Consider the following 18,939-nt stretch of genomic DNA (forward strand, 5'->3'; position numbering starts at 1 on the left):
ATAGTACAAATGAAAATTTCTACTCACAGAGTCAAAATATTCTTGGAAGTGAATCTCAAATTTTCACTGACATCTCATCAGCATTGTCAGGGATGTACTACAATACAATATAATATATATATATATATATATATATATATATATATATATATATATATATATATATATATATATATATATATATATATATATATATATATATATATATATATATCATATTTGTTTGCAGTTCCTTAGATTGATTGATTGATTGATTGATTGGTTGGTTGGTTGGTTGGTTGATTGATTGATTGATTGATTGATTGATTGATTGATTGATTGATTGATTGATTGATTGGAGTTCAAGAAAGACAAGTCAACATTTAATAAAAACTTCCTGACATTTCATCTATTCACAGTCAGCCTTTACTAAGAGCTGAAATAGTCAAAGGAAAAATGAAGTACTATAAGCTACTTGTGCCATGTACAGTTGACTGGTACTAGTTTGCTCAACAAACCAAGTGATTGATTGATTGATTGATTGATTGATTGATTGATCGCTTGATCAGTATATTTCAACTAAAGGTGGCCAAATTTGTCAGCTGAAACTTTTTAAATACTTTTTTCTCTTCAACTATATCATTGAAAAATATTCCAATGCGATTAATTTTTTATTATTATTTAGAACCGCTTGACTTGTATGACCTTGAATATTGTAAACAAATTTTAGATAGAGCACGTGAGGTGGAACATGTCACGTGGACCCCATTCAGTGTGTCAGACGTTGCATCTGCATTGCATTGCACTGGTATTGTTTACATGTATTTCCCTTCATCCAGACGGTCTTTGCTTTTGTATTTAATGTTAATTCTGAAGGGTGATGTGACGTCACTGTAGCAGTACGCGGAGCAGATGTATCACGTGGTTACAAAAAGCACTCTGATTGGTCACGCCCACTTCTAGAATATTATACCGGCGGTGTGTGTCACGTAACACATAACGAAACTTGAAATGGCGACCGTTTCGACTTCTGGTCGCTGTATTTACCGGCGTTTTTCGTCGTTTTTCATCTCTCAAAATGACATATTTGTTAGATCTATAAGGAGGAAAACCACAGGATCTCAGGTGAGTAAATCGATGGTCAGATAGGCAGTGGTAAGCTAACCGGCAAAAAGATGACGAAACCCATCGACGTGTGTGTATTACTATGGTGTATACTGTGTATACGATCTAGCGATCTATTGTCGTTCGAACAGCTGATTTTCAAAGCCAACGTAAACAGACATTCGTGTCGATTATGTTCTTTTTATGTAGTCAATCGAATGCAAAGAACTGTCAAGTAGTATACTAAAGTTTTGTTTTTCGAAACGGTAAATTGGGTTTTTCTGGATCGGAAATTTCCGCCTAAATGGATGGACAAGGATCAAGGATGTAGACGTTCATATGCATAACAATCCCCTTGCGATTATCAATGTAACTGTGTGCCAGTGTCATGCAAATCCGACCTTCAGATGTGTTAAATACGTTAGCCTAATATAGAAACACTTGTGATATCTGGCAGCTCAAAGACTTGTAAAATAATAATGTACATTAAGTTGAGAAAATTGAAACTTTAAAATGGCATGCGACTCAGCCAACTGCCCATGACGTCAGACACCCTCCTCGCATTCAAAGCATTGAGAGATCTTACATCTTACAAAAGGTTGTTTATCTCCAGTTGGACAATCCCCTTTCTGTTTTTCCTGGCAAATTTACAATATAAGCAGCAAAGGTCTGGTCACCTTGCTTGTTGATTTCAGATTTGTGTACAAAACTACAGTGGTTTATGTTCTTCAAAATAAAAGTGGTACATTTGCATAAACTTGAACTATGACAAAGCCAGACTATCAATGCACATGTGTATGTTCTTTGACTCTCATACCAAAACGTTCAAAATCACTAATACATTGTTTTCCTATAAACAGAAGGGTCATATTTTTTTTCAAATGTAATAAATCTACTTAAGCACCAGTCTGCGGTGTCTAATATGGAATTAATATTAAAAAAAATACTTATTTGTAGATAAGGCCTTATAAAAAAAAAATTGTGATTCCGGTTATGCTCAATGTTAGAATAGGTAGGGTATGTAGGTTTTTTATTTTATTTTATAATTTTTTTTTTTCTGTGTGAGTGTCTAGTTCAGGTTTTTCATTGTTTTCAAAATAGTCTCCGTGTTGTTTACTAGTATTTCTTCCTATCAGATGTACAGCCATTACAGATTGGAAGAACAGTTTTATATTGTCTTTTTAGGTCAATGTCAGTTTCCACATCCACTATTTCTCATGAGACTTCCCAGTTTTTGCAATTTTTTTTTTCTTGAATACGTAAAATTTTTTTAGGGTCGGCAGTAAAAAGCTAGGTGGGGGTGGGTAACTGGAACCAAACCATTATTTTCTTAGGCCTAAGTGTAAATACATATTGTCAATTTAAAATGAAGGCAGACAGAAAAATCTGATATTTGAAAAGTTGATGAGCTTTGTTTGTGTCTGTTAGATTCTATGGAAAACAAATTGGTTTTATGCTTAAAGTGGCACAAGCTGAGTTTATAAGCTTTTTACTCAAGTGAAAATACTTAAATAATTACCTTGATTAAAGTATTTTAAAATGATTTTAATGTCAGTCCATGCTTTCTATAACATTACAATTGTCTTCTTGTGTTGTTAAAACAGTTGATTGCATAGTAAGGATTTCTTGAAATTTTTTTTATACGTATTATAAATTACGTCATCGGATTCTTTGCAAATTATATCTGGATACCAGGTTTGAGTTCAATTAATTGCCAGAGGTGGCTATAAGTATGCTTCAGTAAGATTCAATACTGCAAGTACCTTTTACATATGCAGCACGGACTACGCCCCAAACACAGTTTATGCCCCTTTAAACATGTCTTCTAGATAGTTTTTGTAACTTATCCACATTCAAACAATGGATCTCATTACTGCATATGAATTCTATACCTTTTTTTTGTGTATTATTTTTAAGACGCTGTCATTTTGAACATTGAGAGAAAAATACCTAAACTGACAACTTTAAGTATGTTTTGTGTTGATTTCCAAGTGCATCTTGTATCTTGTAGGGTTTCGCAAAACACATCACAAAAAATATCAGCTCAGGGAGGTCTTTAAATACACAGCCAAATTTTGGCATATTGTTTGACATCGATGGTGTTCTTATGAGAGGGAAACAAGTTCTACCAGAGGCTATAAAATCATTCAAGATACTAACCGATGCCCAGGGACAATTCAGGGTACCAGTAGTTTTTGTGACTAATGCAGGCAATTCATTACGACAAGAGAAAGCCAGGCAGTTGACAGAAAATCTTGGCGTTGAAGTAAGTACTTTTAATTAGTAATCTCTTTTTGTTGAATTGCAACTATTTCCAAATAACTGCTCTCAGGATTTTATGTCCACTTTCAAAAGGTTTTCATCTGACCCAGTAAACAGTCACCATGTCTTTAACTACAATCATGAATTATTCATGAATCGGTATATTAATCTGCATATTAATGAGGTCTACTTTCTGTAAAAGGTCAAACCATTTATGGTGTCTGTGGTCAAACTAGCTGCAATAATTGTAGCGTTTTGCTGTGGTTTGAGGGTTTTTTTGTCTGTTTTGGCGACTTTTTAAGTTTTGGTGTTTAACCCCCACCTTAGCAAAACCGCAGCAAAATGCTACAATTACTACAGCTGTGGTCAAACTGACATTTACAGACAGATAACAATTTGCCTGGCTGACTGATGGTCAGACATAATTATTGGAATGCATTGTAACCTTGTACTAGATTGCCAACAATCAAACTCTTGTTGGAGGACAAAAATAAAAGCCTAGAGAAGAATGCACACAAAAGATCATGCATCAAGTTCTACTGACATTTGCATGACATAGAGCCTGTCTTGAAAGCAGTGGCATTCAAATTTATGTCATCGACACATGAATCAGGTCTTAAAATCCTTGTCCTCACTAAACAAAAACCCACTTCCATTATAATAACGACAAAACGTCTCATGCTCTACTTGTCAGTGATGCTTATGAACTAAAAACTTTAAAAAGTCTGTTCTATCACATTTTGAAAAACAATTCCAGTATTCTTTTGATCAGAACAAAAGATTTGATGTTGCTTTTACATGTAATACAATACCAATTACTTTCAGTTTGTTTTGCCTGTTGTTACATAATAGCCTGCTTGGTGATTACATGTAAATCTCAGTTATGTAAAGCACTAAGCAGCATATAGCAGCACACCCAAATAAATATATGAAGTCCTTTTTGGCAAATATTATAGCTACATTTGTAAAATGATGTATGTTTGGTGGTTCACTCATGGGACATTGCGTTTTTGACACAGAGCTGGACATACTTCAACTCTAGACTAACAATAATGAGACAAAATAAACACAGCAGGATCCTTTGCTCAATCACATTGAACACTGATAAGCATTGCTATTCTTCCATAGTGCAGTAAAAAACAGACTTCTAATGAAAACATTACACATGGACTTGATAATTTTAATTCTTTATTTTCTGATATGTGATAATCAACATTTCAACTTGACTACTTCTGCATCCCCAGGGCCATTGTGCCTGCAGACACTTATGGAATTGTTTATTTTGCATTTGAAGTTGTCTGAGGGTGTGTATTATGTAAATGAGTGAAACACCAAGCCTACATCATTTTAGCTGTAAACTTTAAATGGTGTATCACAATGCTCTTTTAGTATGTAGCAGCATTTTCTGAATTGTTTAAAAAATATTTGTCATAAAATACTTATACGTATTATAATGAGCATTGTCTCTTTCATTAGGTTTACACAGAAAGTGACAGGTGTCCTATTTGCAACTGTCATTTTAAAGGTACACGATTCAGTCCCAGGTTCTCACTTACTATTAGTGGAGCCATAAGAATTAGATAGACTCACTCATTTGATTAGGACCAGCTTTTCTTTATAGCTGTACCAGACAACTGTTTCTTTCTCACCTGAATCATGAAAGTTGAATACAAATCTGAACTATATCTTGTCCGTTTACAGTACTTACTGAATGTCTAACTCCGACAACTCTCGGCTTAGTTACGATATTTGTAATCAACCCCAAACTGTAACTTTAAGCTTATCAAGTGAGTGATTTTCAAACGGGTAATATTAATAACTTGCTAGGGAAAGCCGGATAATCGTGTGGATACAAGAGATTGCGAAATAACAAAAGAGTGAAACTCGGCTGTTAGCAGAATTCAAATCTAATATGAAAGCTTGATGTGGTTTTAAAGGTATTCTAATTATGTATGCCTTATATCTAATAGGTGAATAGTTGAAAATTAAGTATTTTAAATTATTCAAAAAATGACACACAAACTGCTTATTTTTAATGTATTCTTGTACTATACATGTTAACCGCATACCTTGCATACCTCCAATTATAGCAACACCCGGTACTATCTGAGGTACATTCAGTCAATTGGTTACCAAACAATATCATTTGAATAGCTGTACTCACAATATATCTATAATTAAACTCATTAGTAGTATAATCAATTTTAGACAGAAGAAAATATAATTACATTATCAGTAAACATAGTACTGGTAGTCCAAATCAATATGAATGAAATAAATCATATTTTCTGATGATGAATCTCACTGGAAGTTGATGTAATTCTATCCTATACCAGTAGCATATTTGACAGTCCAACTTTAATTCTCTCTGTGGTAGTACATATACAATGTACATTGTGTTAATGAATAAACACAAAACTATGTTCACACTGTTGACCAAATTTTATATGTACTGAATGAATACCTTTTATCTTTCCTGTAAACAAAAGAAATTAATATGAATACCTTTTATCTTTCCTGTAAACAAAAGAAATTAATATGAATACCTTTTATCTTTCCTGTAAACAAAAGAAATTAATTTCAAAATAAATGTAATTATTATCATGATATAAGTAAAGGAAATGAAATAATACAATGAGGCACGTTTCGCATTGAGTTGCATTTCCTACTAATACCATGGCTATACCCTTGTGGTGATGACATAGTGATATACATTATACCTCTCCATTCTTATCTCATATTCACATTCAAACCAGGTCACAGTGGTTGGTTGTCAGGGGCAACATGATATTAGCCAGTAAGCTTTCACCAATTTGCACTCTTCCTATATCATACAGTGAATTTCAAAGTCTTGCTATGTAGATCAATGTAGTATGTAGTATTTATGTTTACATCAAACCATACAACCTATAAATATAATTTGATGTCATCAGGTGACATTTTACATGTGATGAGTATGACTACGTCTATTTCAATACATAAAATGTAGGCTTAGAGTACTAATACTACAGCTGTTCAGAATGTTTCCTGTATTGGTAACAGCTTTGTTTTGCAAATAACACCAACAGACTGGTTTGTGTTTACATCTATATAAGGCATTATACTGCCATGCTGTGTGGAAATAAACACATACAAGTATTAGTTTTGTATATTTTAGCAGTATTAAATATAAAGTAAAAAAATAATAAAAAAAAATAATAGCAATAACATAAATGTACCATGATGATCACTGGTACTTTGCCCCTTGGTTATTCATGTTGTTGCTGTTTGTTAACTAAGATGGGATTGGAATGAGTTTCTTTCTTTATACGTATGTACACGTACATACATATATACATACACACACACATACACACACACATACGTACGTATGTATGTACGTACGTACGTACGTACATGTACGTACATACGTTCGTATGTACATAAGGTCATTTTTGGTAGATTTCTCAAGAATTTTGTGACTCATTTAGTCACACCATTTTCTGTTTAATAATTGAAGATATTTCTATTTTTACCCTTTAATAGATATCAGCAGAACAAGTGGTCATGTCACACAGTCCTTTGAAGATGTTTGAACAGTTCCATGACAAACACGTACTTGTATCAGGGCAAGGTCCAGTCACAGATATAGCAAAATTGTATCCTTTTTTTTTTAAAACAAATTTTGTTTTTTGTTGTTATTTATTACGCAAAAACTCATATCAAATATCAGTCATGTGAATTGTTAGTGTCCTTGTTTACGTTTACGATAAATATGAACTTTTGGACCGTAGGAAAACAATGTCAGAACTTGTTTCATCAGACAGAAAGAAATAGATTAGTGTTTGAGGGTGAATGGATTTCAACCCTTGACACTCTAATCTGTTGTGGTATCTTGACATTTTGTATGCAAAACCACAAAGTGATTTTATGTACAATATCTTGCACATACTTGATATACACACAACTGTGTTGTGCTATGATGCAATGGATTGCATGGTTTTAAAGTAACTTAACCCCCAATTCAACTATATCTGAAGCTAGAGTCAACACATAGTTTGTTAAGAAACACAGTAAATATATTTTATTGATAGCCTAGAATCTAAGTGTATTCTCATGCGGTATTTTAGATTCTATGCTAATGTATTGAAGATTGATCTTGTAATTGAACTATAGGTAGAATTTAATGCAAACACACAGTGACAAGACAGGAGATAACATTGATATGTTATAGTTGTAGTCAGGTACCAATAGCTGTGTGCTTATTATTACCATGTACATCCAATAGACCTGTGTAAAGTCCATGTGTGTATGTGTGTGTGTTGTGTTTATTTGAAAGATGTCAAAAGAGAAAGGTAAAAGGAGTGAGAGATGACACAGACAGACAGACAGACAGATGCAGAGACAGCCAGACTGACAGACAGACAGACAGACAGACAGATAGACATATAGACAGACACAGACAGACTTAAGGCAGAGAATATCAACACAAATTGATATACATAATATCCATCATGGTAATTTTAATAATACAACCGTATTGTTTATAACAATATGAAATAACAACATGCTGTATATTTCAATCTTAACCATATTGTACATGCTGTATATTCCTTAACCATATTGTACAGTTTAGGTTTTACAAATATCACAACGATAGACGAGCTTAGAGAAAACTTTCCACTCCTTGATATGGTTGATCACAGAAGAAGGAAATTTGATGTGAGTATACAATGCTGGTGTTCATTTCTTTGTTTGTGACTCATCTTAGTTATAAGATATACATGCAACCCCTCCCTTACCCCATTCCCCCTAACCCTCATCATTCCCCCCCCCCCCCCCCCAAAAAAAAAAAATGGCAATAACATAAATGTACCATGATGATCACCGGTACTTTGCCCTTTGGTTATTCATCTTGTTACTGTTTGTTAACGCAGATGGGATTGGAATGAGTTTCTTTCTTTGTGTATTTTGAGGTGAAATTAAGAAACCATGTCTTTATATACAGTCGTCTAACAGTACAAAGTTAAACTAAACCTATGGAGGATTTATAGCTTTAGGAAAGTTTGATATCATCTTATACAGACATAGACTGAAATATTAGACTGTGTCTGCTTATGTAACCGCAAGTTGAAGTTTGTGGTTTATACAAATGTGGTAGTCTAGAAGATATCAATCCGTCAATTCTCTTTGATCTCCACACCTCTCCAAGTCTAATCAAATGGATGACAATCTAGTTTGTCCACATACTGACAAAAGTGTGAACAGTGCATGTCAGTAGAAGTCCATCACACGCTGACAGGGTGCTTGTAATTGGGTAATTCATTATGTTTAATAAATTATGTTTACATTATAACACCACCTGCAAGTTTGAATGTAAGTCGCGTGTGGATGCATGGACTCGTCAGGCTCCAATTAGATTAAAATACAGCTGTTGTTCTACATACCATACATCCATTTGACTAGATGGAGAGAGAGAAAGAGAGATCAAAGAAATTTGAAAGTGTGGATAGCTTCTAGACTACATAAGTAGAAACAAGAATGGATCTTTCAATCTAAAACAGACATACATGTAGATAGATTGGATGAACAGAGTTACTACAAACATGTAAATATTATGTGTTGTCATGGGAACGTTACTTTTTGTGACCCCAAAGAAAACAACTTCATATTAAAAGCTAAATGTATTGTACTGATCAAGTCATTGTATAGAGAGTCCAAGGTGAGGTCCCTGAAGGTTTTATAGTCTGGAACTTTTATTGTCAGATTTCAACCACACTCGGCTATATTGTATATATTCAATGACAAACAGGTTGATTCAGATGGAGCTGGTTTGGCTTTCAAGACTTTTTTCCCCCCAATCTCTAAAAATTATGACAAAGAAGTATAGTCCAGTAACTATATTTGTGGTTGTTTTGTATGATCTCTCTCACCATATATAGTCAAATGGACAAATTCTGCCAAAATGTAGCTAAATCTCCTGCTGGGGAAAGGGTGAACAGCGCTTGTCAGTAGTAATCTATCACACATTAACAGGCGGTTGTAATTGGTTACCTTGTGTTATTCTGTTCAGTTTACTACAAATTCAACCTTCAATTTGAAAGTAAGTCACGCGAGGACACGATAATGTCATCACGTTTAATATCAATGCTCTAAAAGCATTAAACTACTGCTGTTGGTGGTGGTTAGAACAGAATGCTGTGCTAGAGAAATCCGTTGGACTATACGGTGGAGAGAGATCATAGAAAATAAACACAAGTATAGTTACTAGACTAGAGAAGTAATGTCTTGTGTGCATGTACACACAAGTGTGATCAGTTATGGAATGAAGTGAAAGGGTAGAAATAGTGTGAAAGTAGAAATATGATTAACGTTTCCATTGATTTTTCACTAGACTATTCCTTTCAATTTTAATGTTTACCATAGCCATTGGAAACTCTCTCTTTCACGTCTATTTTCAATCTGATTAAAATCTGATGTGATGATAGCAGCTAGATGTCTTCATTTACCTCTATTTCCATTCGCTTTTTGTTGTTTGTTTTGTTCCGGGTGATCACCACATCAGCGTTTAATCAGATTGGTCCGATTCAGTTGAGTAAATATCTAGTACAATAGAGTATGTTTATTCAAATTTAGAACGTCTTACTGGTATGTGAAAATATTGAGTTAGAATAGCCACTCCGTTTCAGTTTGATCTATTTTCTGCCATAGGAATTACGTATGGAAATTGATAATATTAATAGGGAGGTTCAGCTGATGTACATGTAAGCATCTTTAAATGTTGGTTTTGAATGTTGCTATAGCTTGAACCATGGAGGTATTAAGGCCTCAGCCCCTTTATACCATGGTTGAACTATACCATTATTTCTAGCCTCTCTTTGTCACAAAGTTTGTATCTACACTACACTATTGTGACAACTGTGAGGGAGGTCATTAACCTGTCTGTCCCAGTCACAGTTTTACAACTTGTAGATCAGGTGTTGTAATACTGATTCACTAGCTTTTGTCTTTGCCTCTCTCTTACAAAGTATCTCTGTATTGTTATAGGGGTCATTGACCACTTGAACTGTCTCACTTTTGGATCACTTGTGGTTACATCAGCTGTCTTGTCTTATTTGTCCAAGGTTATTTGCATGACAATGAAGATCAGACAGTATGTCAATAATATGCCCTGTAAATAAATTAGATAAATAAATTCAAAATTTGAATTTTTTTGGCCAAACTGCAGAGATCGGGATTGAATAAAAAATAGGAAGCCATTATCATTAGTATCTGCTATTCTGAAAATAATTAGCTAGGCAGTGGCATAATCAATTATTATTAATTATGCATGTTACACAATGAAATTAAAATCTGATGTGGTGAAAGCTGTTAGATGTCGTAATTTACCTTTATTTCCATTGCTTTGTGTTGTTTGTTTTGTTCCGGGTGATTGGTGGCATCACCCAGAACAAAACAAACAACACAAAACTATATTGAAATAGAGGTAAATAAAGACATCTAGTCGCTTTCACCACATCAGATTTTAATCAGATTGGCATGTTACAATATCACGTTTTTTGTGATCAATTTCATGAAAATATTTGCAGTTAATTGCAAATTCCCATAAGTTGAAAAAACATGTACAAAATATTTCCACATATCAAATCTGTACAACAAGTATTCACGGTTTTTCTGAAAAAGTCTGCACATAACATTTTATGAAGAGAGAAGACTATAGACATTATTAGTCAAGTTACAAATTAATTCCAGGGCAGTGTGCCCTTTAACATGACGTGCCACTGATGCACACTAGTTGTCTAGTTCCTATATGGTATCCTTACGATTTACACCTCCACTCACATGGTTTAGTTAGAGACCATTTTGGCATCCAGACGATGCACACAATTTCTAGTGATGCACCAAAATTTGGTGTTCCCCTATCTCATACTTAGTGGTGACTCACAAGAAATCCCATTTTTATCACATTTTGACTCACAACAACAAAATTTGGCTATAATTGCATTAGAGGGCACAGAGGTTAGATAGATAAAAAAAAACCAGTTAAAAGTCTTTAGTTTGTTTATATAGCACTTCAAGATTTAAGCATTTAAGTTAGTGTTGTAAGATTTATTGAAGCACTTGGAGGCAGACAACAGTTTCCTGCTCTATCTCATGTCGTGTACAGAAATGTACCACTACCAAGTACTGCTATAGAAAAAAATGAAAAAATTTGATTAAATTCAAACAAGTTTATAATGTAACAAAATCAAACTTTATTGAAACCTTTCACATCTGGCATTATGTTATCATTTCTAGACATCAAATATTTCAAGCAGACATTTCTAAGTACCACTTAACATTTGCTTAGATTTCATGCCATGACAGTGAGACACTGTATGTGTTGTTACCAGGAATGACAAATATTGCATCATCTGTTCCTCCTTGGAAAACACAGTTTATCTCTGTGTGAACTTTGTATCAGTGAACTATGGTGTCTCAGTGTGTGGTTTGTTGAAAGTGAGGTAGTTTACAATTTAATGGTCAATGACAATGTGACTCAGCATTTTTTTATCAAACTGACCGACTACTTAGTCTAGATGCTACCAGTGGGATCACATCATGTCTTGAGAAGTCATCAGATTGGATAGCACTAGACTAACATTACTAATTAACTGTATGGGAGGAAATTAAAATCAGTACTTGTAGGTTTACATAGAATGTGTCTTCTATTTATACCCACTATACAAGCAAAAGTAAAAGTGAGGTTTGTCATAAACATGTGATGTGTGGTGGATTCCTGTTACTGATTTCTTTGGAACTACTACTTTAGATTTTTTATGTGTATTTGTTAAAGTTGATGGTACCAGTAGTATATCACATAGAGAACTTCTGTTCTATTCTGTTCTGTTCTATTCCATTCCACTCCATTCCATTCCATTGAACTCTGAGTTTAAATGTCAGGGGTTAACATTAATTGGGGTGGGGTGGGGGTCACAGATCAATGAACTCTGACTAAATGCCAAGGGTCAACAGAGTAATGGGGGGGGGGGGTACTGCTCAGTGAACTCTGACTAAATGGGGGTGTTATAGATCAATGAATTCTGAGTTTAAATGTCAGGTGTTAACAGCATTATTTCTACATGTGTGGCTGTGTATGTATGTGTCTGTCTGTCTGTCTGTTTGTCTGGTCTGTCTGGTCTGTCTGTCTGTCTGTCTGTCTGTTTGTCTGTATTCTACCCACGTAATGACCAAGATATATTTTCTTTCATCTCTTCCAGCCAAATATTTTGAGGTCACACTTTCCCAAACTAGAGGCTGTAGTGTTATTTGGTGAGCCAGTCAGGTGGGAAACCAGTCTACAGTTGATACTAGATTGTCTACTAACGAATGGTCAGCCATCAACAAACTGTAGTATGGTTCCCAATCCCCATTTACCAGTACTCGCATGTAATATGGATTTACTATGGATGGCAGAGGCTGCTATGCCAAGGTGAGTCATCAAAGTAATTGATTCATATCATAATCAAGTGGATCAGTTTATACAAATGCAGAACTCTGTACTCCCAATCTATTAGACAAGTATTTTATCTTAAGGATCTCAACCAGATTGTCACCCCCCACCCCTCACCCCCACCCCTTCAAATTAACAGGAGCCAAGACAAGGTTGAATTTATCTTTAGCTGTGTTTCTTTACGCTTAGAGGACCAAGATATTCATTTTGACAAAACTCTAGTACACTTTGCAGCCGGCCTCTCTGAATTATAAATATTGACAGATTAGACTGATACAGGCCTACTGTACACTGGGGTGAGGCATTATGGGAAATAAACAATGGTAGGAGCTTCACATTTCTTGAAAAAAATGGCCACACAACTTTGGTGGAACAACAATGAAGTGCCTAACATTGTTTACTGATTTTAGCTCCCCTATCTACTTCACCAGATACAATATATTCAGAAATATATACATTCCAAATGTCAGGTGTTAATAATTTCAACTACATTATACTACTTATGTGTTCTGTGTATTTGAGATTCACCTAAGTCTTTCCATGGGTAAAAACAAAATAGTAGTTCTAGAAGAAATAGGTGATATTGATGCTTTTTCCCCCCATTTAAACATTCATGTTTATCATTGTATTCACACAGGATGGGTCATGGTTCATTTCTATTATGTCTGGAAACTCTTTACAAGGTGAGTGTACAATCACGCTATGAAACTTAAGACATATTTTTTATTTCCCCATTCTTTGGCTAATTTTGACAGCTGTTGTTTAACCTCGAAATGGTACTGTGTAGTGTATAGAGATCACTGTATTTACCAATAAGCTGCCGTCAACCACTGCCATGTGGTATCAACCAATTAGTTTGTAGGAGAACATCATAGAAACAGTAGCCTACATCTGTAGTCTTGAGGGGTGGCTGACATTGTTTCAACAATTTGAAGATCTTTGATTTTTGAATTTCATGTGCCATCAAGTCTACACACAGTGTTCCCTTTTGATTAAGCAGCACTCGAGTACACCTGCCACCCCTTGAGACTACCAGTACGCTAAAAAACAAGAGACAGTTTAGAGTATATATCTCCATGATTTATTTAGTGAGTTGCTGCAAACACCTCAGTAGATACATGTAGATATACAGTTGGTGGCGGCCCTCTCATGAAGAGATAGCCAACGAGGGCAGAATGACAGCTGATAAGAGCAGAACAACGCAGTGTGTCTTACTCAGTTGAGAACCTCTAAGGTGTTGATCAGCCATGATTGACATCGCCTTCATAATAGCTCCACAGTCTGTATGCCACAACTACTCAGTCCAGAAAGTATGATGTAAGTTGTTCTAACTTCACTCTTTCTATGTTTTGCTCTAGAAAATTACAGGTCTTCCGATGAAGTACACCGTGTTGACAGGAAAGCCAAGTGAAATAACATATCATCACTCTGAACACATAGCTGCACAGGTTGCCAATAATATGGGACTAGAGAGTCCACTCAGAACGCTATACGTAATAGGGTAAGCTGACCTTTAATCTTTGACCTTTCAACTTTGTTGTATGTTTCATGATACATCACAATTCAATCCATTTCTGAACTATGAAACTAAAAATTAAAAAGAGTAAAAAAAACACCATATTATTAGACCTTGTATAATATGAAGATAAAACTGTCTATACATTCAAATGCAAAGAGTACTTTTTTATAATCGAAGCCTCTAGCAGATCCATTGGCAGTGACAAAGAAAGTTGCTTGAATATATTAGTTTGAGGCAGATACATTTAAAATACACATCTTAAAGATTTGAACATTCTAATATATTGCCTTTCATTGTCCAACCACATTTGAGGTGGTGGGGGGCTTTGGCAGTTGGGGATGTTGTATATTGTCACACATAATTACGCTGTAAAAAAAAAGTTACACTATTTCTTTGAGTCAAAATGGTCTACTATTTGTTTTGTCCTCCACTAGAGGATGTTATTTCTTTGATAAGAAGTCACTCTAGGAACATCCAGGAAAGTACGGATTTTCTTGTTTACTTCCACAGGGACAATCCGATGACAGACATCTACGGTGCTAACCTGTACAACCAATATCTAGCCAGCAAACCAATTAACATGTTGAAATCAACCTCAGCCAAGACAAAACTTACAGCAGCACACGGAAAAGAACAGACCACCTACCTCTCCACCGTCACTAGCCACATAGGAGATGTCTCAGTAGATCACACCTTTGAGAAGTGTGCCGAGAGTATGGAATCGGTACTCGTATGTACGGGCGTTTATTGTGAACAGAGAAATCAACATATGGATGGTGTTGATCATGGACACAGGGATTTCCCGTACTTAGATGAGTTGACTAGACCATCACTCATAGCAGACAATGTCTATGAGGCAATCAAGGCAATATATAGCAGGGAGGAATTTAAATAAGGAATGCTATAGTTGGCATTAGGTGGTCAGATAGCAATAGTTCTGTTGCCATGTAGTTTTAAGATGTATTGCGTGTCTCCCTGCCCCCTGACAACATGTATTTTGTGCATGTTTTGTGCTAGACTGACATATTCATTGTTATTTGCATTCACATTTGTGTTCACATTACAGTCACGTACACTTTGTGTCCACATTGCGGTCGCGTATGCTTTGTGTCCACATTACAGTCATGTATGCTTTGTGTCCACATAACAGTCACATACACTTTGTGTTCACATTACAGTCGCGTACACTTTGTGTCCACATTGCAGTGGCGTACGCTTTGTGTCCACATTGCAGTGGCGTACGCTTTGTGTCCACATTGCAGTGGCGTACGCTTTGTGTCCACATTATACTCGCGTGCGCTTTGTGTCCACATTGTTGTCACTTATGCTGAAATGTGTCCACGTTGTTGCTGCTTACGCTTTGTGTAAGCAACAGTGATGTGGAGTGCCAACAACAATAAATAGTTCAGTCTAGTTTTGTGTATACTACGGGGGTGGAGGTGGGGGTGGGGGATCATTGTCATTTGTCTACCCCAGTTCTATGTAGAAAAAATGCTTCATTGATGGCATTTAGTTATTCTTCCATGAAACACCACATACTTTAAAGGCCAGTATGTCTTTCCATAATTTAAAAATGAATATTATATTTCAAACGTAATCAATGATGAAGGGAGCCACAGTGTAACCACAGAAATGATGCCCAATCACGCTATGCATCTTTGAACTGAAAAGTCAACTATAGTGCTAACGAGTAATGTATTCTCCTCAGAAATCAATGATAGAGAAGTAGGACTTTTAAGTTAAGAAAAAAAACATGTGCTGTCATTTTTATTTGCTCCTTTTTGGTTTGAAGAAACCACAGGGCATTATCACACTATGCTATGATTGCCTTGAGTGAACCCTGGTTAAGTACTGTAACAGGGTTATTTTAGACATGGGTGTACATATACAGCCTAGAGATTTCTCGTTGGTTATCAATTCCAATGCCTAGAGTTACATCTTTTTCTGGCACAGTTTTCTGTGTGATTTTCTGTTGTAAACATTACTACAGCCATTTTAAATATTTTCAGGAGGGGGGGGGGGGGTGTAGTATATTGCATAAAAAAGGGTCATTCCACCTGCAGTGAGGGTCATTTGAAAGCCAATGATAAGTCTCTAGGCTAGTGTATGTGTGGATGGGTACCTGTTGTCATTTCAGATACACAAGGCACAAAAAAAATAGAATCATAGATTTAAATTCAGAACATAATATTTATTTCTATTACTAAATTATGAGTAAATGTGAACAGGTGTATCTATACACTTTATGTGAAGAGATGCAATTTCTGTGTAATTTCTGATTTTAGAGAGAGGGTGGGTGGGTGTGGGGAGGGGTCATACTTACAAGGAGACATTGGGATTCCTTTCCTTTAATTGGATGCAAATATAATATTTTGTTTCAAAGAATGATGAAAAGGTGATATGATTTGGTTCAAGTTGTGGGGATTATGTCATAATGTGTGGATTTTATAAAAATAGAAATGACATTCTGGGTGGAAGTTTGGCTCTTCAATATGAACAATTATGTTATGTAACTTCAAAACAAGTGTAACCTTACACTTTTGGCTGCAATATCTTGGAAATCTAATGTCTTAATTCCTCTGACTTTGTAAACCAATTTCGTTTCCTTGGTCTGATGCTGATCAGACTAGGCATTAAATATGATTGCATATCACTTTCATGCAGGTCAGGAGCCTCACTTTCAGTATGAGGAGCCTGACTTTCATGTTTGTGAGGAGCCTCACTTTCAGTATGTCAGGAGCCTCACTTTCAGTATGTCAGGAGCCTCACTTTCATGTATGTCAGGAGTCTCACTTTCATGTATGACAAGAGCCTCACTATCATACCATGACACCGTGAATAAAAAAGTTTGTGATCAATGAGGTAGACTGCCTATGGTGCTGGATCTATAACTGCATTAGCTCTCATAATATACTACATAATTATACTACATGAGTTAGCCTAGTTACAGATCAGTGCTGTGGGCGGGCTAGCTAACGGATCGCAAACAGTTTTTATATTGAACTCACCCCATGTCACATAATGACATTACTATCATAGCAAAAGTTGGGTTGTTATTCTATGAGACAACCAATTGCACAATATCCTGTCAACCAATTATGTAGAGTAATCTGAAATATCTCCCCCAAGGTACGTGCAAATACTAACAGTAGGATATTTTTAACGTTATTCGATTATCTGCACTTTGACCTCTGTTTGTTAGAGGATGAAATATCACTTTTAGTTTTAAAATATGCATAAATTAATATTTATAAGATTACCACAAAGATTTTATGTTGAGGTGTAAACAATAGCAATAATTTAATCTGCAACAAAAAAAAAAGTGGAAGAAAATGATCTCAAGAAATCAGGTTGTAAAATTAAAAGTTTTTAACATTCCAAGATTTATGAAAATCTGTACTTTAACTATTAACAGGTTTCACTTTTTTGTTTTTGAATTTGTGACAAATTTACTTTCAGTCATAAAGTGCAAATGGTGATTTAAAGTTTCAGTTCTTTGTTTTTACCTCAATTTGTGTTGTGCCTGGATGATTTACAGTGTCAGAGTTTGATTGGTTGTATGACTGTGAATATCACTGTGATGAGCTGTGATTGGCTTTCACCTTTTTCTATTTGAATATTTCCCATAATTCCTTGTATATTAAAAGGTCAAAGGTTACAAAGCAAATTAATTAATTCAGCTGGACTTGTGAGATTAAGAGTGATAATAGCACTTTTTATGTATGTTATTTATTTTTTTAATTTATGTTTTTATTTTAATTTAATATTGAGTAATGTATAAACACAAGGAATTATGTGAAATATCAAAGATAGCAGCAGCTGAGTGAACAATTGTACAGATTATATATTGTGACACCAATAGTCTATTTTTTAGATTGTAAATGAAAGAACAATAGATATAGCCAGCTGTGCTGAGTGTTACTACAGTGTTGTTCTCTCACAGTACAACACTGTTGCGTTACACTCACCATACCAGTATATAGGTAGTCTGTTTACTGCGCTGTCGAGATACATCGTTAGTTGGTCGTACCTCCTAGCCCTCGTATTCTCTGCTTTATCGTGATTACATTGTCAAGGCTGATAATAACGAATTGAAAATTTTCACCTAACAGCATGATCGATCACAGTGTGTAGTTCCTTTAACCATGAAAACCAGTCAAACTATCCTTATTCAAATGAGTCAGTAACTAAATACACTCATTACACTACAGACGGCAAACCATGCAGTGGACATTTCATGTAAATTTAACCCTGGGGGTGCTCAAGACAAATGGAGAAGAATACAAGGGCTAGGAGGTACGACCAGCTAAAGATATATATCTTGACAGTGTAGTAAACAGGCTGGTAATTTAGCCAAGAAAGCTAGCAAACATTTCATACAAATAAAGTGAATTGTAATATTTCTAATCTAAAGAGCTATGTCATGCTGTCAAAACTAGTCTGTACAAGCAGTACTGCAATGTTGTCTTGAAATGAAGGCATGATATTTGCTATGACATACCATGTACCAAAAAGAAAAGAAAAACTTGCCAGTTTGCGTGCAATTCTAGTTTTCATCATGTACATGATGTATATACAATATAGTGTCACTGACTCCAGCCTA

The 18,939-nt window shown here is 35.2% G+C and overlaps 1 protein-coding gene across 2 annotated transcripts; it reads left to right on the plus strand.

Moving 5' to 3' along the window:
- The first annotated feature begins 966 nt into the window (after window positions 1-966).
- Window positions 967-16,622, plus strand: LOC144448631 (haloacid dehalogenase-like hydrolase domain-containing 5). Of its 2 annotated transcripts, XM_078138941.1 has the most exons (8): window positions 967-1,104; window positions 3,095-3,349; window positions 6,871-6,983; window positions 7,956-8,046; window positions 12,585-12,796; window positions 13,455-13,500; window positions 14,176-14,318; window positions 14,847-16,622. In XM_078138941.1, exons 1-8 carry the CDS (start codon window positions 991-993, stop codon window positions 15,229-15,231), a joined length of 1,359 nt encoding a protein of 452 aa, XP_077995067.1. In that variant the 5' UTR covers window positions 967-990; the 3' UTR covers window positions 15,232-16,622. The 2 variants fall into 2 exon arrangements, with proteins under 2 accessions (XP_077995067.1, XP_077995142.1); XM_078139016.1 differs by lacking the exon at window positions 3,095-3,349.
- The last annotated feature ends 2,317 nt before the right edge of the window (window positions 16,623-18,939 follow it).

This window comes from Glandiceps talaboti, chromosome 1, assembly GCF_964340395.1.
Source record: "Glandiceps talaboti chromosome 1, keGlaTala1.1, whole genome shotgun sequence".
In the NCBI taxonomy this organism is placed as follows: Eukaryota; Metazoa; Hemichordata; class Enteropneusta; family Spengelidae; genus Glandiceps; species Glandiceps talaboti.

Excerpts from the sequence above, each read along its gene's own strand:
- LOC144448631 (XM_078138941.1), top strand. The coding sequence starts at position 991 with ATGGCGACCGTTTCGACTTCTGGTCGCTGTATTTACCGGCGTTTTTCG. Across the intron at positions 8,047-12,584 it reads ACAGAAGAAGGAAATTTGAT|CCAAATATTTTGAGGTCACA; the intron begins GTGAGTATACAA and ends CATCTCTTCCAG. Across the intron at positions 14,319-14,846 it reads AGAACGCTATACGTAATAGG|GGACAATCCGATGACAGACA; the intron begins GTAAGCTGACCT and ends TTACTTCCACAG.